The 25,148-nt window shown below is 41.7% G+C and overlaps 1 protein-coding gene across 1 annotated transcript in view; it reads right to left on the reverse strand.

Moving 5' to 3' along the window:
- Positions 1–835: 835 nt before the first annotated feature.
- The window catches only part of LOC126355316 (solute carrier family 22 member 7-like), a 167,632-nt gene continuing 143,319 nt past the window's right edge, over positions 836–25,148 (reverse strand). Inside the window, exons 8-9 of the mRNA XM_050005609.1 lie at positions 24,372–24,559; positions 836–1,603 (exon numbers count right to left, since the gene is read on the reverse strand). Of these exons, the coding sequence (XP_049861566.1) occupies positions 1,415–1,603; positions 24,372–24,559 (377 nt within the window). The 3' untranslated portion in view covers positions 836–1,414. The remainder of the gene's footprint in view (positions 1,604–24,371; positions 24,560–25,148) is intronic.

Consider the following 25,148-nt stretch of genomic DNA (forward strand, 5'->3'; position numbering starts at 1 on the left):
AATTTGGTTTACAGATGCCACAAAAGAAAACTAATTTTATGTCTAAGAAATACAAGGAAATCAAAGATTTTTGCACACAAGTACTGGATGTATCGAAAGGGTCAAATACTTTAAATATTAGTGAAAAACAGTAACATATACTGGCATAGAAAAAGGTGTCAAACTTCGAGTAGCCTAACTTACGAAGACACACATTTTAACACAGAAGTTGTATTACCAGTCACTCCCGTCTCGAAATGCATAGTTATTACACTACAATACAGTGACGAGAACACAAGTTCAATATGCAGCAGAAAACTCTCCATCAAGAACAAAGGACTAATAGATGAGCTCAAGAAGAAGGTAAGAGTAATTATGAGGAAGAGTCTTGGTGGACACAAAAAACTGGAGATGAATGGGTAAAGATGAGCCATGCGAAGCAATCTATTAAACCACTCTCAACGGAAATGAGAAAGAGAAGTCTGATGTTCTTTGGTCATCTGGTGAGAATTGATGATGGCAGTTTAGTGCAGAAAATCTTCAATATGAGTCAAGAGAAGAAAACTGCCAACTCCTGTTTGCAAAGGATAAAGAAAGACCTCGGTGAACTTGGACTTACAGAAATCGACTCAGTGAATGGGGACAAGAACAGAACGGCAACAACTGAATTCGAGGTTTTTCAAGAGGCTCCAAAACCAAAGACCAACAGGAAACTAACAGCTGCGCATCTGGAAAAAATGGCAGAAGAGCAACCCGAGAGAAGAGAGAGAAAAAAGTCGACACGAAAGAGAATTTGTAACGCGGTCGTTAGTTGGCCAATACGTGTAAATAAATAAATACACAATAAACACCGAAGTAAAGAGACACAAAACCTGGAGCATCGATATCATGTCTTCAAAGTTGAAGTGTTGTGTCTGGCAGGGACTTTTAACAAAGCACTTGAGGGAAGAGACATTGGAACGGAAATGAATGACAAATAATGAACGACATTCCTTCGTAATCGTATATTGTATGACATATTCACCAACAATCTTGAATGAAATCGTTTCAATAGATGCATTGTATCATTTTGGTTCCTCCCATTCATGATAAATAAAATTTACTTGCTAAGACATGTGGTTCTGCATTTCAGAACACAGGTGACACTCTGAGCTATTCTAAATTTTGCAAACTTTAGCAATATTGTAGCCTGATACTGTTCTTGACTGATACCATTTACTTGCTAGAACTTGTAATTATTTTACTCGGTAGTACTTTTTATATGAAATTATGAAGCATGTGTGCAGTCTAAAGAAATATTTCGCGACGTATTTAGTGATCATGTAGACCATTGGCATAGTCTACAGCTATGCTAACAAGCAGGGTACAAATATGCACTTTTCTTCAGAAAAAGTACGTCAACGACAGAATCATTTAACGACCTCCCTAACTGGTTTTACGCCATGGCGTACTGTGGGGCTGGCTTTGGCTTCCAGCTCCAGTACTTCTGGTCTTTGCCGAAGACGGCTGCATCCTGTAATGATTCTGGTAACCTCTGCAATGCTGATTCTGGAAGGAATGATAGTGCAACCGCTGTCCCCACGTTTACAGCTGCGAGAATGGCGTAGGGCGTCCGTCTATCACTCTGAAAAAGAGAAAGAGCGTTAGCGAAACAAATCACAGTTGCGAGTCAAGACAATACCCATAACATAAAGAGAAGAAGAAAAAACTTGGTTTACTTGAACAAGATCAGACTCTGAAACATTTCCAGCTTCGTTCCATTAATTTTCAGTTCTGTCACGAATGTCTACATCGCTGTGTTCATATTTTAACTGTCTTTACACTTTTTGTATATTAAAAAATGACAATACTGAAATTCTGCAACTTATCCTTCACTCTACAGGGCAATGTAAACAGTTACAAAATTTTCGCCTGAGTAAGGACGAGTGTCGGACCATGACTTGGAACTTGTCACTTGTATTCCCAAAGGTAACAGGTGTGGTTTTTAAATCCTCTCACAATAAGTTTTTGATCTTGGCTTCACGATATTGCAAAGGAGATAAGCTTTATGTTCATACAAATTGTTTTACAAATTGTTTGGAGTAATCTTGACCTCTCACTACGTAAAAGTAAACTTGGTACGAATAGTCCTTGACGACCACCTAATGGTACCGACCGACCGCCGTGTCACCTCCGTCGTTACTCGATGCGAATGTGGAAGGGCATTTGGTCAGCACACCGCTCTCCCGGCAGTTGTCAGTTTGTGTGATCGGAGCCTCTGCTTCCTCATCGGGTAGCTCCTAATTTTCCCTCACAAGGGCTCAGTGCACGCCGCTCACCAACAGCGCTCGACGGAACTCACGGTCACCCACCCAACTGCTAGACAAGCCCCACAGAGCTTGACTTCAATGATCTGAACGGAATGGGTGTTGCAACTGCCGCAAGGCCGTTGGCGGTCTCTCAATAAATATTCTGAGATTAATATGAACCATTCTTGGTCACTCAGAAATATTGCTATATTTAGTTTTTACCTATTGTCTCAATGAATGAAACACATGTTTTAAACTTGATATCTATACACGTATCTCTAAATCACATGAGAAATGTTTCCGATTTTAGGAAGATATTACGAAAATTTACGTAGTTATTCAATATGTCGAAGTCAAAATTATTGTGTTTTTGGCTATAGGGTAATCTTCTGTCCTATACGGTAATCTTCTGTCCTATACCACACAAACAAGTAAATCGGAGAAAGACGAAGGTAATGAGAAGTAGTAGAAATGAGAGCAGCGACAAAAATTAACATCAGGATTGATTGTCACGAAGTCAATGAAGTTAAAGAATTCCGCTACCTAGGCAGTAAAATAACCAATGACGGACGGAGCAAGGAGGACATCTAAAGCAGACTCGCTATGGAAAAAAAGGCATTTCTGGCCAAGAGAACTCCACTAATATCAAATACCGGCCTTAATTTGAGGATGAAATTTCTGAGGATGTACGTCAGGATTACAGCATTGTATGGTAGTGAAACATGGACTGTGGGAAAACCGGAACAGAAGAGAATCGAAGCATTTGAGAAGTGGTGCTATAGACGAATGTTGAAAATTAGGTGGACTGATAAGGTAAGGAATCAGGAGGTTCTGCGCAGAATCGGAGAGGAAAGGAATATGTGGAAAACACTGATAAGGAGAAGGGACAGGATGGTAGGACATCTGCTAAGACATGACGGAATGACTTCCATTGTACTAGAGGGAGCTGTAGAGGGCTAAAACTGTAGAGGAAGACAGAGATTGGAATACGTCAAGCAAATAATTAAGGACGTAGGTTGCAAGTACTACTCTGAGATGAAGAGGTTAGCACAGGAAAGGAATTCGTGGTGGGCCGCATCAAACCAGCCAGTAGACTGATGAAGAAAAAACAAAAAATACACAACGTACGCAACAGTAAAATGATGTTGAACTGTAGCCACAAAGCTACTAGAGGATTATTTGCGGCGTAGTGTCACAGATAATATTCCAGTATAATTCATATTCAGGACATGTGAAACGTACATATAGAGAACGTGCTTATGGCGCCAAGCTCCTGCGAAATAGCTACTAAGATTAGCAACGTAAATATAAAATGGCATAGTGCACACATTTATTCTGACATTTACAATAACTGTAGAGAAATAGCAAAAACTGAATTGTAGTTATGTACCGTACATTGTTTTTTTTTTTCGTTTAGACATACACTTGCTATATCCAGACAAATTATAAAATTGTAAAAACCGAAATGTGTGTCTATTTATTTGAACACGGTAATCCCAAAACTGGTAGAGGAAGCTTCATGGGATATTTATAGGTAATTTGAGTGTGGCTTTGGGCAACGTATAGGTCTTATTTCATCAAAGTTGGATCAACGAGAAGAAAGGCACTGACATGTAAAAATTTGCGTCAATGAATTGTATCTGTTTATCGTCCTGAAAACACTAATTCTAAAACAAAAAACAAAATTGGATCATGGAGGAAAGCTATAGTAGTTCGAAGTTTCATCTAAAATACTCCTCTCAGCTTCGTCGTTCAAAGGTTTGTGGAGAACTTTAAAGAACTGATAGATAGCGCCATTAGTTTAATTGGACCCCAAACAGCCAACAGATGCAGCTGGTAGCTTTTTCTCACTCGGTGACCGATTTGTTGTCGGAAGTTTACAACAGTGACAAAATTAATCGCCCCATTCTTACCTTTATGAATATGAATGAACAGCGAATTTTCTTTGCTAGGACATATAAACTTATCAATTTCACCTTGTGTATTAGAAACATAACGACATTGCTTTCTTCTTTCGATAGGTTATAGTTAAATTTGACTTCTTTTCTACGACAGATTCTTTATTTCGGGGCCAGAGGCATTTTCGGATAGATACAAGAGTGACCAAATTTATTGCTGCATACGAATTTCATGGTTTCGCTTTTTATATAAGTAACTAACAACGTTGCTTTGCTTCTTACGTTAGGTTATTATTTCTTTTCTTTGCTAGGCAAACAGATTTGTTAAGTTTTCTTTGTCATTTGATTGATTACTCATTACATGCTGATTTTGTTTTGTTTGTGAGTCAAACTGCCTTGAAACTGGTAGGATTTTTTGAATGCATCACAACAGCTAAGAAACTAAGAACTCTGCGATCTCAAGAATGCAATGAAGATCGTGAGGCGGGATCTGCTGAAGCTCCAAAACATCAGGCTTTACCTCGCTCTGTGGAAACTACTGGCGAAAGCGAGCTGTGACATAACTGTAACCGAGAACGTCATCCATTATCTCACCGCTCAGAGACATTCGCTTACAGATGACGAAAGTCACTTCCCTCGAACATAACATCATAGACGACGAAACGTGAACGGGTGTGGTGCAGGCAGAATGCAAATTGTTCCTCATAATTTACCATATCGCTTTAAGCGTGTGTAATTCACGGTGAGCGTATGTTAGTCACATAAAGCTATATAAGAAAAAAACTAATCACATGTATACGACGTCAAGGGTATAGCTATAAATAAACGTACTGGAAACGCCTGATAGCCTTGATCCTAACAGAACCAGGCTGAGTTTCTTTCGAATTGATATAGTTACATTATTTATTCGGGTTTTAAATCATTACTAGAGTTAATGGAGTCCATTATTTACTGTAAAACGATCGCTTGGAAAATCTTTGTAAAAGGATATAAGCTTTTGTTGCAAAGAAACTTGCACAGAAGTATCTTCACCCACAGAAAAGGAACAGAGATTACCGTTTGACATGTCGACGATACTATTAAGGAGTAATATCTCTAATGCACTTCATGTTCGGTTATACAGCGCATGCATTTTTTGATCAGCGAAACCATATATAGCATTTACTGTTGAAAAGCCTTCTGGAAAAAACCAAATTGACATTTTGTTAGTACAGCTCACTAATTATTCGATACTACGCGCTAAGCACTTAATTTGAGTGTTCTGAACCTAAGAAACTGAAAGTTATATTGATTAGCACAGACAAGAAACTGTAGAAATGGGTAGTTTTCAAATGTACACCTTCATACATTTTTAGCCATAAATGTCTACTAACTAGTCTGCTTTCTTTTGTTCCTAAATGATGAATAGATACAAATCCGTGCCACCGACGTTTCTTTCGAATATTTACAGCGTTGAAATTGTGTGTTGTTGCTTGGTATTCACAAAATATCCGTCCCAGATAGTTGATTGGTCAGCGCGACAGAATGTCAATCCTGCGTCCAGGGTTTGATTCCCCACTAGGTCGGAGATTTTCTCCGCACAGGGGCTGGGTGTTGTGTTGTCCTAATCATCACCATTTCATCACCATCGACGAACAATTCACCGAAGTGGCATCAGACCGAAAGACTTGCATCCGGCGAACGGTCTACCCCACAGGAGGCCCTAGTCGCACGACATTATTATTATTCGTAAAGTAGACGGGATTCCTGGTTTTACGTCGTATTGGATGAGGTTGTGCGAAGACGTACAAACTGGACCCGAATTCGAATGTCACAAGTGAAACACGGGCCTAAAATTCCCATGTTAGCTTTCGTAGATACGTAAACATTCTAACAGCATCAGAACGAAACATAGTCCACCATTTACAGCTATATCAATATAGCCAGGAGGATAGCCAATCAATATCCGGCGACGAAAATTTATCCGTCGTCACGTAAAATCAGCGCAAATTGACGTAGAGTTCGTGTTTCGTCACCGGACGAGACATCTCTTCCTCTGGGATTATCTTACTGCCCTGGAAATGAAGCACCAGTATAAATGTGCGTAATCTGCATAGAAAAACACCCAACATTCCACTCTTCCACATTAACTGCTCATGTGTATAGGGACAAAACAATAACGGAAAAGCTGTTGCGAATGAACGATTGACAACAACAATAGTAAAACCACAACTAATTTTGAATAAAATTTATTGTTTTACAGCGGAAGGTTTACGATTAAATATTAAAATTAATGAAAAAGTCTGATCCTCCAGTTGGTGAAATTCAAAGGATTTCTTAGCGTTTTGTTATTGAATTCCATTCAGACTCTTTGTATGGCAAAGAAAAAAAAAGAACTCGGGCTGTACACACCGGTAGTCCTTCGATAGCTGAAGCAGCAAACGCACAAGACGACCGTTACGTCATGTAGCAAATATGATACGGCATCGTTTGGCACTCTGACATTAGTCTGGTGATAGTTGATGTTGACATTTCACATCATGAAAAACACAACTAGTTGAAACTGACTTGGTACGACGTTCGTAATATCTAAAAAATTAATTGATGATCTCGGTGTTACATGAACGCAATGTCTACTTGGATTACGTCATCAATATGAAAAGACAAAATAACGAGAGTCTAGCACGGTCACCCAGCGACAAGCCCGAATGAGAATAAACGACCCCAACTTACCAGACATCGTTAGCATATTTCCAAATCTCAGATGAAGTAGCAATATTAAGAACTTCCTGGAGAGTTCACAACGTCCTCACTACTAAATACGGGCTGCTCCAGCCAGCCATGTGTGGAGATGGCAAATGGGATATGTCTATTTTGTCAAAGCTCAAAATATGAACAATACGAACCTATACAAAAGGTCAGAAAACTGTCATATACACTCCTGGAAATGGAAAAAAGAACACATTGACACCGGTGTGTCAGACCCACCATACTTGCTCCGGACACTGCGAGAGGGCTGTACAAGCAATGATCACACGCACGGCACAGCGGACACACCAGGAACCGCGGTGTTGGCCGTCGAATGGCGCTAGCTGCGCAGCATTTGTGCACCGCCGCCGTCAGTGTCAGCCAGTTTGCCGTGGCATATGGAGCTCCATCCCAGTCTTTAACACTGGTAGCATGCCGCGACAGCGTGGACGTGAACCGTATGTGCAGTTGACGGATATTAAGCGAGGGCGTATAGTGGGCATGCGGGAGGCCGGGTGGACGTACCGCCGAATTGCTCAACACGTGGGGCGTGAGGTCTCCACAGTACATCGATGTTGTCGCCAGTAGTGGGCGGAAGGTGCACGTGCCCGTCGACCTGGGACCGGACCGCAGCGACGCACGGATGCACGCCAAGACCGAAGGATCCTACGCAGTGCCGTAGGGGACCGCACCGCCACTTCCCAGCAAATTAGGGACACTGTTGCTCCTGGGGTATCGGCGAGGACCATTCGCAACCGTCTCCATGAAGCTGGGCTACGGTCCCGCACACCGATAGGCCGTCTTCCGCTCACGCCCCAACATCGTGCAGCGTGCCTCCAGTGGTGTCGCGACAGGCGTGAATGGAGGGACGAATGGAGACGTGTCGTCTTCAGCGATGAGAGTCGCTTCTGCCTTGGTGCCAATGATGGTCGTATGCGTGTTTGGCGCCGTGCAGGTGAGCGCCACAGTCAGGACTGCATACGACCGAGGCACACAGGTCCAACACCCGGCATCATGGTGTGGGGAGCGATCTCCTACACTGGCCCTACACCTCTGGTGATCGTCGAGGGGACACTGAATAGTGCACGGTACATCCAAACCGTCATCGAACCCATCGTTCTACCATTCCTAGACCAGCAAGGGAACTTGCTGTTCCAACAGGACAATGCACATCCGCATGTATCCCGTGCCACCCAACGTGCTCTAGAATGTGTAAGTCAGCTACACTTGCCAGCAAGATCTCCGGATCGGTCCCCCATTGAGCATGTTTGGGACTGGATGAAGCGTCGTCTCACGCGGTCTGCACGTCCAGCACGAACGCTGGTCCAACTGAGGCGCCAGGTGGAAATGGCATGGCAAGCCGTTCCACCGGACTACATCGAGCATCTCTACGACCGTCTCCATGGGAGAACAGCAGCCTGCATTGCTGCGAAAGGTGGATATACACTGTACTAGTGCCGACATTGTGCATGCTCTGTTGCCTGTGTATGTGCCTGTGGTTCTGTCAGTATGATCATGTGATGTATGTGACCCCAGGAATGTGTCAATAAAGTTTCCCCTTCCTGGGACAATGATTTCACGGTGTTCTTATTTCAATTTCCAGGACTGTATATGGACTATTGAGACCAATTGGGCTGTTTCTACATCCGGTCTTGCATCAAACACGCTTAGATTATCAAGTGTACCACAGAAATGTGGAGATATTAGGGATAATAGACAAATAGTCATACAGAATTAGATTTTCACTCTGCAGTGGAGTGTGCGCTGATATGAAACTTCCTGGCAGATTAAAACTGTGTGCCCGACCGAGACTCGAACACGTGTCCTTTGCCTTTCGCGGGCAAGTGCTCTACCATCTGAGCAACCGAAGTACGACTCACGCCCGGTACTCACAGCTTTACTTCTGTGAGACGAGGTACTGGCAGAAGTAAAGCTGTGAGTACTGGGCGTGAGTCGTGTTTCGGTAGCTCAAATGGAAGAGCACTTGCCCGCAAAAGGTAAAGGTCCCGAGTTCGAGTCTCGGTCGGGCACACAGTTTTAATCTGCCAGGATGTTTCAAATACAGTCATGTCACAGTGTGTTTCAAAAAGTATGTAGAGATTACAGGGTATTATTTTGTCCAAATTATCGATCGATGGGCATCGGCTGAGCTATTGGGGAAACGAATACATTGTCTAATTTATATTAATAGCAGCTAGATGTCAGTTGTCTTCTGTTTCTCTTGGTAACCGTCATAAGTTTTAAATAGCTACTCGCCAGCAGAAATCATTTTGTGTTCTTGAGTTTGCGAAGCGCAATTCCGTGATTACAGTGCAAGGACGTTTCAGGTGGAGATACCAAATTGATACTCCGAATGGGTGGAACATTCGCACCTGGTGTCGACAGTTTCTAGATACAGTATGTGTATATAAAGGAAAGAGTCTGGCCGGCCTCGTGTTCCTCAAGAAAATGTTGCACGAATTCAAATTGCTTTCCTACGTAGTCCTTCAAAATCAAGTCAATATGTTTTGTGCAATATCCCGATCACCTGTTTATGGTCCATTCTTCTTTAATGGAAACCCGGTTAACGGTCAGCCGTATCTCACTAAGTTACAAAATTTTGATCCCGAGTTTTCACGAAGACAAATTCATTTTTCCACAAGATGGGGCACCCCCTCACTGGATTAGCCAAGTGCGTGAATATCTGAATGGAACTCTACCGAAACGTTGGACTGGTCGTCAAGGAGCTGTCGACTTTGTATGCCTCAGCAGGACTCCACGGTCACCGTATTTGACACCCACCGACTCCTTCCTGTAGAGATTTGTTAAAGACAACGTTTATGTACCACCACTCCCACAGAACCTGGAAGAGTTGAAGAACCGAGTCCGTACTGCGATAGCCTCAGTGACGAAGGACATGCTTGCCCGAGTTTGGGAGGCATTTTGGTATCGATGTGATGTTGTTCGTATTGCTAATGGAGGGCATATTGAGCATCTATAATCTGAACTTGAGAGGTTCCTAAATATGTGTGTGAGGTTTCATAATCGTATGTCTTAAAGACTAATAAATATATGCATTCGAAATACGTATACTCTTTTTGAAACAACCTGTATATCAAAAAGCGGGTTCCAAGAGGAAAAATGTACGACTGCTGAAGCAGAAACAAAACTGAAGTAAACTGTGTACACTCATACGTTTTCCATCTCAATTTACATCATAGTTAATGCACACTAACAAGTTTACTCATTGCTTCGGTAATTTTTCCGTTCTTGTTTGATACCGAAGCAGATTGCCAAGGCTACTCCTGTGATGTTTCGAGGAGACGTATGACACAATCGGTTAAGATTCATCACTTATTTGTGACCGTTAGCAGCTCAATGTAGCAGTGAAAGGAAGTAAGAAGATACAGCTTCCTCACCGAAAGCTACTAGCGTTTCAGGAAGTGAGTACTTCACAATTATACGGACAAGGTACTGCTGCGGTGAACATTCTCTCAATGTCATAATCGCAGCTGAGGAAAATACCTTGCAACGTGAAAGATGAGAACAGGGCTACCTTATAGATGGAACGTCTTTCTTGGACTCGAAATAGAATACTAACTCAGAATGATATCTTGAGTGAGGACCAGTAGGAGCGTTTCATTGAGAAGACAGGAAAATGTGAACCAGACCCGCAAATCGCTGTCATGTTCGGATGCGAGAACGGATGATTCCAGCAACGAAACCGAGTTTTCACGCCACTGTCATAGTCAGGATTTTGCAAAACCTTAGCAATTTTTTGGAAACTCTACTGTCATAACGACGGTTAATCGGACTAAATTACCTTGAATATTTCATTGTTATATAGATGAAATATTTGGAAAAATTCCGACTTAGGATTTCACCCTAAGTTGTATAGTAAACATATTTGGCTCCCAGGAGGTCGTTTTAGTCATAAGCCACCCCTACCCTCGTCTTTACGTTCGAAGTACATACATGATCTATGATTATAGAATTGAGACTCTGTTTACTGCAGCAATGCAATGTGTGCTTAGATCCTCAAACAGTAGGTACTTTGAAAATTATATCCGAATTTTCGTGCAAAAGCTGCTTCTTTCGACTTACTATCGCTGTTGATTTAATTGAGCTCTGGGCGTCACAAGTCAAATGAGGAATTTTAATCCTCCGTATCGTATGTCTCCTTGCAACTGCACATGCGTGCCCATAGTCTTCTAGTCCACAAATACCACGTTGCATCACTAACAACAGAGGGCTGTGGCTCTGAATACAATCTTAGGAAAGGTCACTGGTACGAATCTGAACTTTGTTCATTATGTCCGTATCAGAAAAGATGGGAGAAACTACAGAAGAAATGGACAAGTAACAGAACATATTAAAGCACACAACTCATAATTGAACATTAATTCATTTTTGATCTACTTCAGTAGTCATACATCCAATTTGTACTTAGAATGGGAAATTTGATTTACTACTCTCTGACGTCGATATTAGTCTATTAAACGTAATATCTCAACATGTCGGTGGTATTCCTTATATTCTACTTGTGTATGATACAACACATGACATAATGAGGTCCATTTGCCGTCAATGTTGTTGTTTATATATTTGCTATTTCTTTATTCCTCTATCTGTATAAAACTAGAGATCTAACCTTGACATGAATTTCCACGACTAAAGCATATAAATGTTAACATAATTACAAATGTGTTAGCTGTGAATAAGAATTAGGCTATGTAAGGGGGGAAACCTACATAGAATAACTTTAGTTACGTAAAACTAATAAAAACTTGAAAACAAGTCTGCATAGTACTATTTGGCCATCTGACGCACTGAAGGCACACTTTAGTGGTTTGGTAGATCACGAATTTTCGTAATTTATAATTATTGTCCACACTATTACAACACAATACTACACAGCACAACTCTACACCACACTACTGTACTCGGTATTTTTTCATATTTACCGCCACAGCGTAGTTTGGTATTTGACCGATAGTCAGCGCTAGTCGCAAGCATGGCCAGTTAAGGTGAGGAGCGAGCATTTTGTATGTTGGAGTTCGACAGAAACAAGTACGCCACAGCTGTTAACGGATGTTTAGAACCATGTACGGTAAGAAGCCACCAACAACGAAGGCCATTTACCACTGGCACAACAAATTCCTTATGACGGGTTGCTTGTGCCCGGCAAAGAGAATATCAGTGAAGTGAATGTGGAGCGCGTACGAGAGACATTCATAAGGCGTCCAAAGAAATCATTGAATCCTATATCCGTGAACTTGAAACGACTCCAATGACAGTGTGGAAAGTCCTGCGACAGCAGCTGTCTATGAAACCATTCAAATTGGAGCTAGTGCAGAATCCCAAAGACGACGACAAAGAAAAGCGTTTTGAACAAGTAACACGTCAGCTTCAGTTGCAAATAGAAACCACACTTTACGCAGGTTTTAGCCAAAATAACTGGGCCTTCTTCAGAAGCGAGTGGCACTAAACTACTGGAAGCCAAAGTTTGGCCTTGTCAAGTATACGTTCTGAATAGTACTTAAACCGACAAACTATAGGAGGTTGTAGGGGACTTCAAAACAAATATTTTTCACCTGTGTCATTTTTGCCTATGAGGAGTATTTAAACCGGTAGAGGAAGATTTCTCAGGAGGCAAATTAATTAAACCAAGAAACACTTTTCCATTTTTTTTTTATGACCAAGAGACAACACATTAACACAACCCAATTTCAATTACAGTAGATTTTCAAACATGTTTCCATCGACACGAACACAAAGGTTACACTGCCGGATTATGTTCTGTCTGACACGGGAAAATACATCAGGAGTGTCCTGAATTGTTTCCCACACAAAAAAGTGAGGACTGAGCAGGCCATGGTACTGAACCACCTCTGCCAATCCACGTGTCTGGGAACCGTCGATCCAGATATCGACGCACACGACGACTGAAATGTGCCGGCGTCTCGTCATGTTGGAACCACATGCGTTGTCTTGTAGGGAGCGGGACGTCTTCCAGTAATTCTGTCAATGCTCTGGCAAGAAAATCGTAATACTGCCTGCCATTTAATGGCCTAGGTAGCAGATACAGCCCAATTAAACAGTCCCCAACAACACCGACCCACACATTAATAAAGAGCCGCACTAGATGTGCGCTAGTAACTGTGGCATGCGGGTTATCCTCACTCAAAGCATGCTAACTGTGTATGTTGAAGATTCCATCACTCCCGAACATTACTTCACCGGTAAACAATTCAAAGGATGGAAAGTTAGGATGCATTTCACGCTGTTACAGGTACCACTGCGAAAACTGCGCTCTGGATGGATATTCAACAGGTTCCAGTTGGGGACACGCTGTAAGTGAAACGGACGTAACAGTTGCTCTCGAAGGACTGTTCTTATACTCGTCTGATTCGTACACATTTGTCGTGCAGTTGCGTGAGTGCTGATTGAAGGATGCCGTACCACATGCTGCAAGACAGCTTCTTCAAATTGCGGCGTTCTTACCATGCGACGGCGTCCCTGTCCAGGTAATCTTCTAAACGATCCGGTCTCACGCAGACATTGGTACACAGCAGCAAATGTCGTATGATGCGGGATACGGCGATTAGGGTATTGTTGTTGATCAACCCGCTGTGCAGCTCGTCCGCTGTGGTGCGCTACGTAGTACGCACCAACCATATCAGTGTACTCACTCCAGTTGTAACGCCCCGTTAGTGAACGGAGACAATGCACTACTACACTGGAGGAGAGCAGTTGCGTTCAAATGAAGAGCGTAATACGTCCTTTAACAACAGAAGAGCGTAATACGGCCTCCACCGGTTTAAATAATCCTCAAAGGGAAAAATGACATTGTTGTTGTTGTTGTTGTTGTTGTCTTCAGTCCTGAGACTGGTTTGATGCAGCGTTCCATGCTACTCTATCCTGTGCAAGCTTCTTCACCTCCCAGTACTTACTGCAACCTACATCCTTCTGAATCTGCTAAGTGTATTCATCTCTTAGTCTCCCTCTACGATTGTTACCTTCCACGCTGCCCTCCACCGCTAAATTTGTGATCCCTTAATGCCTCAGAACATGTCCTACCAATCGTACCCTTCTTCTGGTCACGTTGTGCCACAAACTCCTCACCAATTCTATTCAATACCTTCTCATTAGTTACGCGAGCTACCCATCTAATCTTCAGCATTCTTCTGTAGCACCACATTTCGGAAACTTCTATTCTCTTCTTGTCCAAACTATTTGTCATCTATGTTTCACTTCCATACTGGCTACACTCCATACTGGCTACACTCCATACAGATACTTACAGAAACGGCTTCCTGAATCTTAAATCTATACTCAATGTTAACAAACGTCTCATCTTCAGAAACGCTTTCCTTGCCATTACCAGTCTGCATTTTATATCTTCTCTATATCGACCATCATCAGTTATTTTGCTCCCCAAATAGCAAAACTCCTCTACTACTTTAAGCGCCTCATTTCCTAATCTAATTCCCTCAGCATCACCCGAATTAATTCGACTACATCCCATTATACTCGTTTTGCTTTTGTTGATGATCATCTTATATCCACCTTTCAAGACACTGTCCATTCCGTTCAACTGCTCTTCCAAGTCCTTTGCTGTCTCTTACATAATTACAATGTCATCAGCGAACCTCAAAGTTTTTATTTATTCTCAATGGACTTTAATACCTATTACGAATTTCTCTTTTATATCCTTTACTACTTGCTCAATACACAGATTGAATAACATCGGGGACAGGCTACAACCCTCTCTCACTCCTTTCCCAACCGCTGCTTCCCTTTCATGCCCCTCGACTCTTATAACTGCCATTTGGTTTTTGTACTAAGTATAAATAGCCTTTCGCTCCCTGTATTTTAGCCTTGCCACCTTCAGAATTTGAAAGATAGTATTCCAGTCAACATTGTCAAAAGCTTTCTCTAAGTCCACAAATGCTAGAAATGTAGGTTTTCCTTTCCTCATTCTATTTTCTAAGATAAGTCGTAGGGTCAGTATTGCCTCACGTGTTCCAACATTTCTGCGGAATCCAAACTGATCTTCGCCGAAGTTGGCTTCTACCAGTTTTTCCATTCGTCTGTAAAGAAACCGCTTTAGTATTTTGCAGCCGTGGCTTATTAAACAGATAGTTCGGTAATTTTCACATCTGTCAATACCTGATTTGTCTGGGATTGGAATTATTATATTCTTCTTGAAGTCTAAGGGTATTTCGCCTGTCTCATTCATCTACCACATGGTAGAATTTTTTCAGGACTGGCTCTCCCAAGGCCGTCAGTAGTTCCAATGGAATGTTGTCTACTTCCGGGCCTTGTTTCGACTCAGGTCTTTTAGGGCTCTGTCAATCTCTTCACGCAGTATTGTATGTCCCATTTCATCTTCATTTACTTCCTCTTCCATTACAATAATATTGTCCTCAAGTACATCGCCCTTGTATAGTCCATCTATATCCTCCTTCCACCTTTCTGCTTTCCCTTCTTTCCTTAGAACTGGGTTTCCATCTGAGTTCTTGATATTCATACAAGTGGCTTTCTTTTCTCCAAAGATCTCATTTCTCCAAAGATTTTCCTTTAGGCAGTATCTAAATATTTGTTTTGATGTCCCCTGCAACCTCCCAAAGTTTTGTCGGTTTAAATACTTTTCACCCTGTATAACTGTAGCTCCGGTGTACCCAGTCATAATTTACGATACTTGGGCTGGAGAGAAACAGCAGGCCCCACTGCGAGGACGAGGTGTCACTGTGTTGTTATGAATTTATATAAAGGTTACCACAAGCATCTTGAAATAGCCTCTGGCATTTTAAACTTTTTACCACACTTACTTATCTAGCTTAAGTTGCTACTTTTAATTGATGTTATTATTGCGTTGGACTGAACCCACGTTAGCCCGGTGCCTTACCACTCAATAATAGCTCCTACCGTACCAAACAGTGATGTGTTTTATACTATCCAGAGCGTTGATCAGTAGCTGACGCTGTCGACAGAAGGAGAGGAATTGCAGCGCCTCTGCAGCAACCGCCGCTATCGCTTCTGAGCCAACAGGTCTCAGAAAACTCTGGTGGATCTGGCGTTCAATGCAGACAGTCGGCTAAGAAATCTTTTGCAATAATTTTGTAGGACGGTACTGTTATTACCGGTGTGTCAGATTGTAATAATGACTTCAAAAATCAAGCGAAAGGTGCTATAAAAATTCAGGCTAATTGTGGTAGCGAGAGCTAGTTACTGCATTTAGATGACACGTGGTTTACCGGTAGACCACAGGTGAAGCCGTCGCCTAACAGCTCGAAGAGAAGACAAGACTTCCTCCAGAAAATGCCACAGCCTATGGTAATGAAGGAATTGAAGCGTATTGTCATTTCTGCATATCACGATCGGCGCGGACTGAAGCTCTTTGGCGACCTGCCACCTACCAGGTTGTATTTCAAAAAGTGTACGTAATTAGTACGAATAATTCACTTGATATGGTTTTCATTATCTCTTATTACACTAGATTAGCAGTATATTTCAATGAAAGCGAATAGTATAAGCCTTACTTAAGGTTCACATAGTGCAACAAACCATTAGTGCTCTTGGGTTGCCGAAAGACGATATCGCCAAGGTGTGCTTGATGTAACTCCACAAAACGATGGAACATCGTACGCTGTTCCTGTCGCGATTTTGTTTTTGGAGAGGACCTTGTGTTTCATGACTTGTATGCTACACCCTCAGTTGCTTGTTGACCATGCTCCAATCTAATATTCTCCAATATGAAATGTCCCCTACAGTTATAACCCCTTGCAGCTCCCTGCAATACCGTGAAAGCTATTCCCTGATGTGTTAACACATGTAAAAATCTGTCCTACCTTCCTGTCAATATTTTAGCTATGTTCACCAATAGTTCTGCGGAGTACCTCCTCGTTTCTCATCATATGAGTCTACCGTTTTCAGCGCCTTTTTACAGTACCAGATTTCAAACGTATCATTCCCTATTTCTCCAGTTCCTCGCAGTCGATGATTTATTTCTTTAAAGTGATGCGCTGCTGACTTCCATTCTCATAAATTTCCTCCCCAAATTAACGCTAAAATGTGGTAGTGGTGGCCTGCTTTTGGAAGGGAATGCTCTCTCTGCTTGTTCTGATCCGGTTTTACGTCATACTTGCTTTGTTCGTCATACATTATTTTGCTTCCAAAGTGCATTTCGTCTGCTTCTCCGTTCCTGAATTTGATGCTAATTTTATCACTAATCTCGGATTTGTTAATCCTAATTACCTTTTTCTTCTGTTTACACCCAATAGAAAATTTGGTCTCTATAAAATGGTCATACTTCTTCGCACTCACTGCAGATACCAGGCTCATCACTAAATCTTAGCCGGCCGGAGCGGATATAGGCGCTATAGTCCGGAACCGCGTGACAGCTACGGTTGCAGGTTCGAATCCTGCCTCGGGCATGGATGTGTGTGATGTCCTTAGGTTAGTTAAATAATCAACGAAAAGATAATGTTCTACGAGTCGGGGCGTGGAATGTCGGAAGCTTGAAAGTGATAGGGAAACTAGAAAATATGAAAAGGGAAATGCAAAGGCTCAATCTAGATATAGTAGGGGTCAGTGAAGTGAAGTGGAAGGAAGACAAGGATTTCTGGTCAGATAAGTATCGGATAATATCAACAGCAGCAGTAAATGGTATAACAGGTGTAGGATTCGTTATGAATAGGAAGGTAGCGCAGAGAGTGTGTTACTGTGAACAGTTCAGTGACCGGGTTGTTCTAATCAGAATCGACAGCAGACCACCACCGACAACGATAGTTCAAGTTTACATGTCGACGTCGCAAGCTGAAAATGAACAGGTAGAGAAAGTGTATGAGGGTATTGAAAGGTTAATACAGTATGTAAAGGGGGACGAAAATCTAATAGTCATGGGCGACAGGAATGCAGTTGTAGGGAAAGGAGTAGAAGAAATTTTACAGGAGAATATGGGCTTGGGACAAGGAATGAAAGTGGAGAAAGACTAATTGAGTTCTGTAACAAGTTTCAGCTAGTAACAGCGAATACCCTGTTCAAGAATCACAAGATGAGGAGGTATACTTGGAAAAGGCGGGGAGATACGGGAAGATTTCAATTAGATTACATCATGATCATACAGAGATTCCGAAATCAGATACTGGATTGTAAGGCGTACCCAGGAGCAGATATAGACTGAGAAAACAATGTAGTAGTGATGAAGAGTAGGCTGAAGTTCAAGACATTAGTCAGGAAGAATCAATACGCAAAGAAGTGGGATACGGAAGTTCTAAGGAATGAAGAGATACGTTTGAAGATATCTAACGCTATAGATACAGCAATAAGGAATAGCGCAGTTGCCAACACAGTTGACGAGGAATGGACGTCTCTTAAAAGGGCCATCACAGAAGTTGGGAAGGGAAACATAGGTACAAAGAAGTTAGCTGAAAAGAAACCATGGGTAACAGAAGAAATACTTCAGTTGATTGATTACAGGAGGAAGTACATACATGTTCCGAGAAAATCATGAATACAGAAACACAAGTCGCTGAGGAATGAAACAAATAGGAAGTGCAGGGAAGCTAAGACGAAATGGCTGCAGGAAAAATGTGAAGACATCGAAAAAGATATGATTGTCGGAAGGACAGACACAGCATACAGGCAAGTCAAAACAACCTTTGGTGACATTAAAGGCAACGGTGGTAACATTAAGAGTGCAACGGGGATCCCACTGTTAAATGCTGAGGAGAGAGCAGATAGGTGGAAAGAATACATTGAAAGCCCCTATGAGGGTGAAGATTTTTCTGATGTGATAGTAGAAGAAACAGGAGTCGATTTAGAAGAGGTAGGGGATCCAGTATTAGAATCGGAATTTAAAAGAGCTTTGGAGGACTTACGGTCAAATAAGGCTGAAGGGATATATAACATTTGATCAGAATTTCTAAAATCATTAGGCGAAGCGGCAACAAAACGATTATTCACGATGGTGTGTAGAATACATGAGTCTGGCGACATACCATCTGACTTTCGGAAAAGCATCATCCACACAATTCCGAAGACGGCAAGAGCTGACAAGTGCGATATTTATCGCACAATCAGCTTAACAGCTCATGCATCGAAGCTGCTTACAAGAATAATATACAGAAGAATGGAAAAGAAAATTGAGAATGCGCTACGTGACTATCAGTTTGGCTTTAGGAAAAGTAAAGGCACGAGAGAGGCAATTATGACGCTACGGCTAATAATGGAAGCAAGGCTCAAGAAAAATCAAGACACGTTCATAAGATTAGTCGATCTGGAAAAAAGCGTTCGACAATATAAAATGGTGCAAGCTGTTCGAGATTCTGAAAAAAGTACGGTTAACTATAGGGAGAAATGGGTCATATACAATATGTACACCAACCAATAGGGAATAATAAGAGTGGAGGATCAAGAACGAAGTGCTCGCATTAAGAAGGGTGTAAGACAAGGCTGTAGCCTTTCGCCCCTACTCTTCAACCTGTACATTGAGGAAGCAATGATGGGTTCAGGAGTGGAATTAAAATACAAAGTTAAAGGATATCAATGATTACATTGCTATCCTGAGTGAAAGTGAAGAAGAATTAAATGACTGCTGAACGGAATGAAAAGTCTAATGAGTGCACAGTATGGTTTGAGAGTAAATCGGAGAAAGACTAAGGTATTGAGAAGTAGTAGAAATGAGAACAGCGAGAAACTTAACATCGGGATTGATGGTCACGAAGTCAATGAAAATAAGGAATTCTGCTACCTAGGAAGTAAAATAACCAATGACAGACGGAGCAGGGAGGACATCAAAAGTAGACTCGGTATGGCAAAAAAGGCATTTCTGGCCAAGAGAAGTCTACTAATATCAAATACCGGCCTTATTTTGAGGAAGAAATTTCTGAGGATGTACGTCTGGAGTATAGCATTGTATGGTAGTGAAACATGGATTGTGGGAAATCCGGAACGGAAGAGAATCGAAGCATTTGAGATGTGGTGCTATAGACGAATGTTGAAAATTAGGTGGACTGATAAGGTAAGGAATGAGGAGATTCTACGCAAAATCGGAGAGGAAAGGAATATGTGTAAAATACTGATAAGGAGAAGGGACAGGATGATTGGACATCTGCTAATACATTAGGGAATGACCTCCATGGTACTAGAGGGAGCTGTAGAGGGCAAAAACTGTAGAGGAAGACAGAGATTAGGATACATCCAGCAAATAAGTGAGGACGTAGGTTGCAAGTGCTACTCTGAGATGAAGAGGTTAGCACAGGAAAGTAGTTCGTGGCGGGTCGCATCAAACCAGTCAGTAGACTGATGACAAAAAAAAAGTTCTAGGGGACTGATGACTCAGAAGTTAAGTCCCATAGTGCTCACAACCATTTGAATCATTCTTGAACTAAATCTTATCGTTTATTTCATTTCATCCTGCGTGTTAATAACACTCCTGAACCGCCGTGTCTTACGACGTTTCCAATTCATTTACTTCAGTCTCATTTTTCCTCCTATTTGTTCCTACATGGTTCTGATTAACAATATTTTCCTTCTTTCACTGTAGATTACATCTGTTTTTCTGAGAAAATCGAACACCTTGCACAAATTTACATGGTCGAGCAGTTGAACTAGGCCAAAAAATACTAGGCAAGTGTTAAGATTTTTCGTAGTTCTTGTATCCTTTACCAGCTTTCTTCTATGGTGCATTTACAGTTTTTAAAGTCAAACTGATCGCTATCTAAGTGACGCTAAACTTTTTTTCCGTTCCCTTGCGATGATTCATTGGATCTGCTTTGGCGTTTCCTGAAGAGAACTGATTTTGTCCCATATGCCATTTTGGCTAAACGGAAGGGTTAGATGGTTTTTGTAGTCACCGAGATACTTTTAGACCGATATCAATCGACAAGATGATGAAATACAACAAGGGGACAATATTACAATGGAGGCGATACAAGAAGCACTATAGGAGATGAAGAATAGTAAACTAGCTGGACACGATAACATTTATGAAGACCTTGTCTAACATGCAGGACTTCTGTTATAAATGAGGTTGTTGCGTTTATTAAACGAACGTTGGAAATGAGAGGTGGTAATCACCTTATGAAGAGCAGAAGAAGTAATATAGCTCCTAATAAAAGGAACTAGATCTGCTTGTAAAAATTGTAGCGGAATAAGCCAGTTGAATCCCAGCTATAAATTATATGCACAAGTAATAAATAAGATACGCAAAAGAATAGCTGACGTGCTCATGTTGGAGGAGCAAAAGGTTTCAGAAAACGATGATCATGCTGTAACTACAGTATTTTTGTAGACGAGAATGCAAGTTGGACTCTTGTATTGCATTTGTAGATTGTGAGCTGAGTGAACGGGTATATACTGTGGAATATAACGGAAAGAGGAAGGTATGCTAAGTGATATAATTTTGTCCTTTAATAAAGAAATTTTGTTAGAGGGGAGGAGAGAACAGAACGAACAGCACTTAAAATATAAGCACGAGAAGTGTACTGTCGCTCACCAACCTTATTTAACACATACATGGACGACACCATGGAAACAAGAACGTATGCAATAAATAAAATTAATTGCACACATTCAAATACTATACTCTTTCCTTAAGACCAAATAATTTCGGAACCGTTTGGTAATGGTTTACAAAAAATAAATGGAAAACGTCCAGTACTTCATAACATGGTGCTAAATGGAAAATAAGCTGAACAAGTGTCTCAATTTTAAGCATTAGGCTAATATATAATTGCGAACATGGTATTGGTATCTACAATAAGTTAAAGAAAACTGAAATTGTAGGTTGCACTATCCATCCCACATCAGCCAGTAAATCCAGGAAAGAAACAAAGACCAAATTCTATAAAATATTGGTAACACCTGTGCTCACATCCGGAAGTGAGAGTTGGACAATAACTAAGAAAGAACAAATAAGGGTACTGTCAGCTTAACTGAAATTTTCAGGGAAAGCAATAGGACGTTCTGTGAGACATCAAGAAACAGATTGTGAAATTAGGAAAGAATGTCCTATATTCCATGAACGCAAGAATTGAATACGAGTTAAAAAATGGAAGAAGCGTACTGATAGAATGGTCAGAGAGCATAGCAAGACATGTCATAAACAACTAATCCAACGGATAGAGAGATACGGAAAGATGTAGACTAAGGTGGATTCTGTGACGACGGAACAGGCTATAAGTTAACTCCTTGAATTGAAGAAGAAGGAGAAGAAGAAGAAGACAGTTTTAGCTCTATGTGGTGCTGTAACGAACCGAACGGGGTAGCGCAGTGGTTAGCACCCTGGACTTGCTTTCGGGATAACGACCGTTAAAACTTACTTCTCGCCTTTCAGGTTTACGTCTTCCGCTATTTTCCTAAATCACTTAAGGAAAATGCTGGGAAGCTTCCTTCGAGAGGGCAAGGCCGCTTTCCTTCCACCATCCTTCCATAATCAAAGTTTTTGTGCTCCGTCTCTAATGACCTCGTGGTCGACGGGACGTTAAATATTAATCTCCTCCTCCTCCGTTGTGACGAACATAATGGCATACCAAAAACAGGAGTACATTCTGTTCCAAAGTACAAACACGCGAATAAGCACAACATCATACGAAAGCAGACACTGATATACCACGGTTAGAACTGCTGGGATTATACGAGTATAGTCAATGAATCTTTGGAAATTCGAATGTGTATAAACAACGTGAATAGAGATGTAGGTTACGCATTCAAAAATGCCAGGAAACGGGTACTTACTACAAAGAGACCCCGGGTCACACTGCCAAAAGTTCTCGCGTTGTTCTGGGATATTTTTCAGTATTACTGTGTATATGTTCTGAAGTCTCCGATGGCTAGTTGCAGAGTGACAATGATGCAATGATTTAATTAATTCGTTGACGTACTTTCTTTTGTTTCTGTGAAAATACTTGCACAACAGAGAGTAAGCCTATTGCATTCAGTCGGTAATACGTACAACACAAAGCTTAGAGAGAAACTCTTGGACTAACGTGAAGTACTGTGATGTGACTCATCAACTGCTGGCAAGGTTCGGAATAGTGTCATGGTTTCGCGCGTACATTGTGTTGTTTGACGTCATACTCTAAGTGCATACTGGCCAATTCATAATCAGTTACTCTATCCACATTCCTGCTTGTTGCTGTTATGAAAGTAATTACACCGGAAAAACATACCCGTGACAGAACTGGAGAGCACTGAACGAGACCTTAAGGACGAAATGTAAAGTGGACGTTCCTGCTTTCAACATCATCTACTATGGATGAATGGAACAAATTTTGTTTCCAAACTAGACACGCAGCGCTTATCGCCGTTGTTTGCAGTGTTCCGCAGATCTTACAAGCGCGACCCACGTACAGAGATCAAGTGAATATCAAACGACACGCAGTCAGTTCGCGACGATGACAATCTTATACCGAAATGCTCAGACAGTATCATACACATTGATGAAAACTAAGCACTAGAGATGGACTTCGCTGGTTCAGGTGTAATCGTTGTTCGTGGCGAACACTAACGCATCCTTAAGGTCATAATAGTTAAGGTATTTCTCTGTCACTCACTGCTTTTCTCATTAACTCACTGAAATAGCAGATAATTTCATAGAACTAACTCAGCGAGCGTATAGAGAACATTTATTGCAGACTCAGAGCCGCTTCGAAGGCTTCTTTCTCTAATGTACTTTCCTTCCAGGTTTTTACACTGGGTTAGACTGTATGCGTTGCTTTTTTTTTATTATTAATTCGTTACTGGTTCTCTACGAAGCTACCAAAAAAGGAAGAGCTTTCCCTAAATAACGGGGGCTGTGGCTAGGTCAGGGGAGTGATGACAGGGAATATCTGGCATCACACGTATGTATGATACTTTACAGTTAATTTACCTAAGATGACTGTGTCTTGTCATGAGACGTACTCCTCATGAGCGTAGCTGATATGGGACTTTCACGTAATCTTCAGTACTACTCCTGACTTATTATTGGAGGAACGCACGTCTTTTCTGATATCTCTAGAAAACAACGCCCGGTTTATTGGTAGCATAGTAATGCTGAGGACACAGAGGTTTGATGAGCATAAGAATGTAAGCCTTCGTGACAGAGACGTTTCCGTCGAGTACCCGTAGCGTCTTATGATCAACTCTTTCGTCATTCTTGTTGATACATTCCTATGGCAACTGACTACCACAGTAGCAGGTAGGTCAAAATATAAGCACAAAATGCAACACCTATGACACGATGTCAGTATACAAGACTTTAAATAACAGAGAGATACGCAGTGAGAATGGTTTACGTGAAATATTTGCTCAGGAAAATCTGTTACAACGTTCTTCGTTGTGTTGTTCTTACTCTCGTTTCTCTTCTTTTCCTCTCCTTTCCTCTACGCCTCACTCTTCCCCTACTGTGTCTTTCGATAGCATATTGGTAACTGACGTCATTTGGGGGTCACTCATATAACAGACAATGAAAGTAGGCGTATAGGTTCCACGGTCGTTTCGCTTTACTTACGATGAGGGCCACGTACGGTAGAGCAGACATGACGATGGCAGCTACGGTCCACTCGACGCAGGCCGCGATCTGCCGCAGACATGTGGGGTGCACCTCCACACACTGCAGGTTGGCCATGGCGATTGTGCCCGTCGAGAAGAACTGCGTTATCACAGCCGCCACCGTGATAGGCACTCCGATGATGCCAGCTGAATCAAAACATGTATCACAGCAGTTAAGAGAAATAGTTAGATAATGACAGTAGGATACACGCACACTATAACCCATATGTTATCGTTCATTATGTGAGCTGTGCGGCCGAAAGTGATATGAATGGCTGTCCCATTTTATTTGCCGTTAATGAGAACCAAATGTGGCGTTTGGTGTGACCATGGTATCAGCGTCTGAAGAGCCTGTTACAGGAGGGGGTACAGTGATCACGATATTTAAACTACTTTTTACTGTGGGATGACCATCGGTACGAGACGAGTTGTTTATACAATATGAGACACTGGCCATGAATTCAAGTCTCATGAAATCGACATGTTATTCCTGTATCTCAAGAATCGCACGGACAATGTTCCCATACGCGCTGACCGCCGCACAGGATCACCACAAGTGATCATGTTGGATAAGAAAACAGAGTCCCGCTGAGATAACGCTTTTTAGAATATTCTCCGCCTCACAACCGCGTTGACATGCCACGAACTTTCGGCCAAGTGCCCCTTGGCCACTGACAAGTGAAATGACTGCGCGATGGGCTCTTACACTATGACGTCACTGGCGCCCACTCAATCT

Source organism: Schistocerca gregaria, chromosome 3, assembly GCF_023897955.1.
Source record: "Schistocerca gregaria isolate iqSchGreg1 chromosome 3, iqSchGreg1.2, whole genome shotgun sequence".
NCBI classification, from domain to species: Eukaryota; Metazoa; Arthropoda; class Insecta; order Orthoptera; family Acrididae; genus Schistocerca; species Schistocerca gregaria.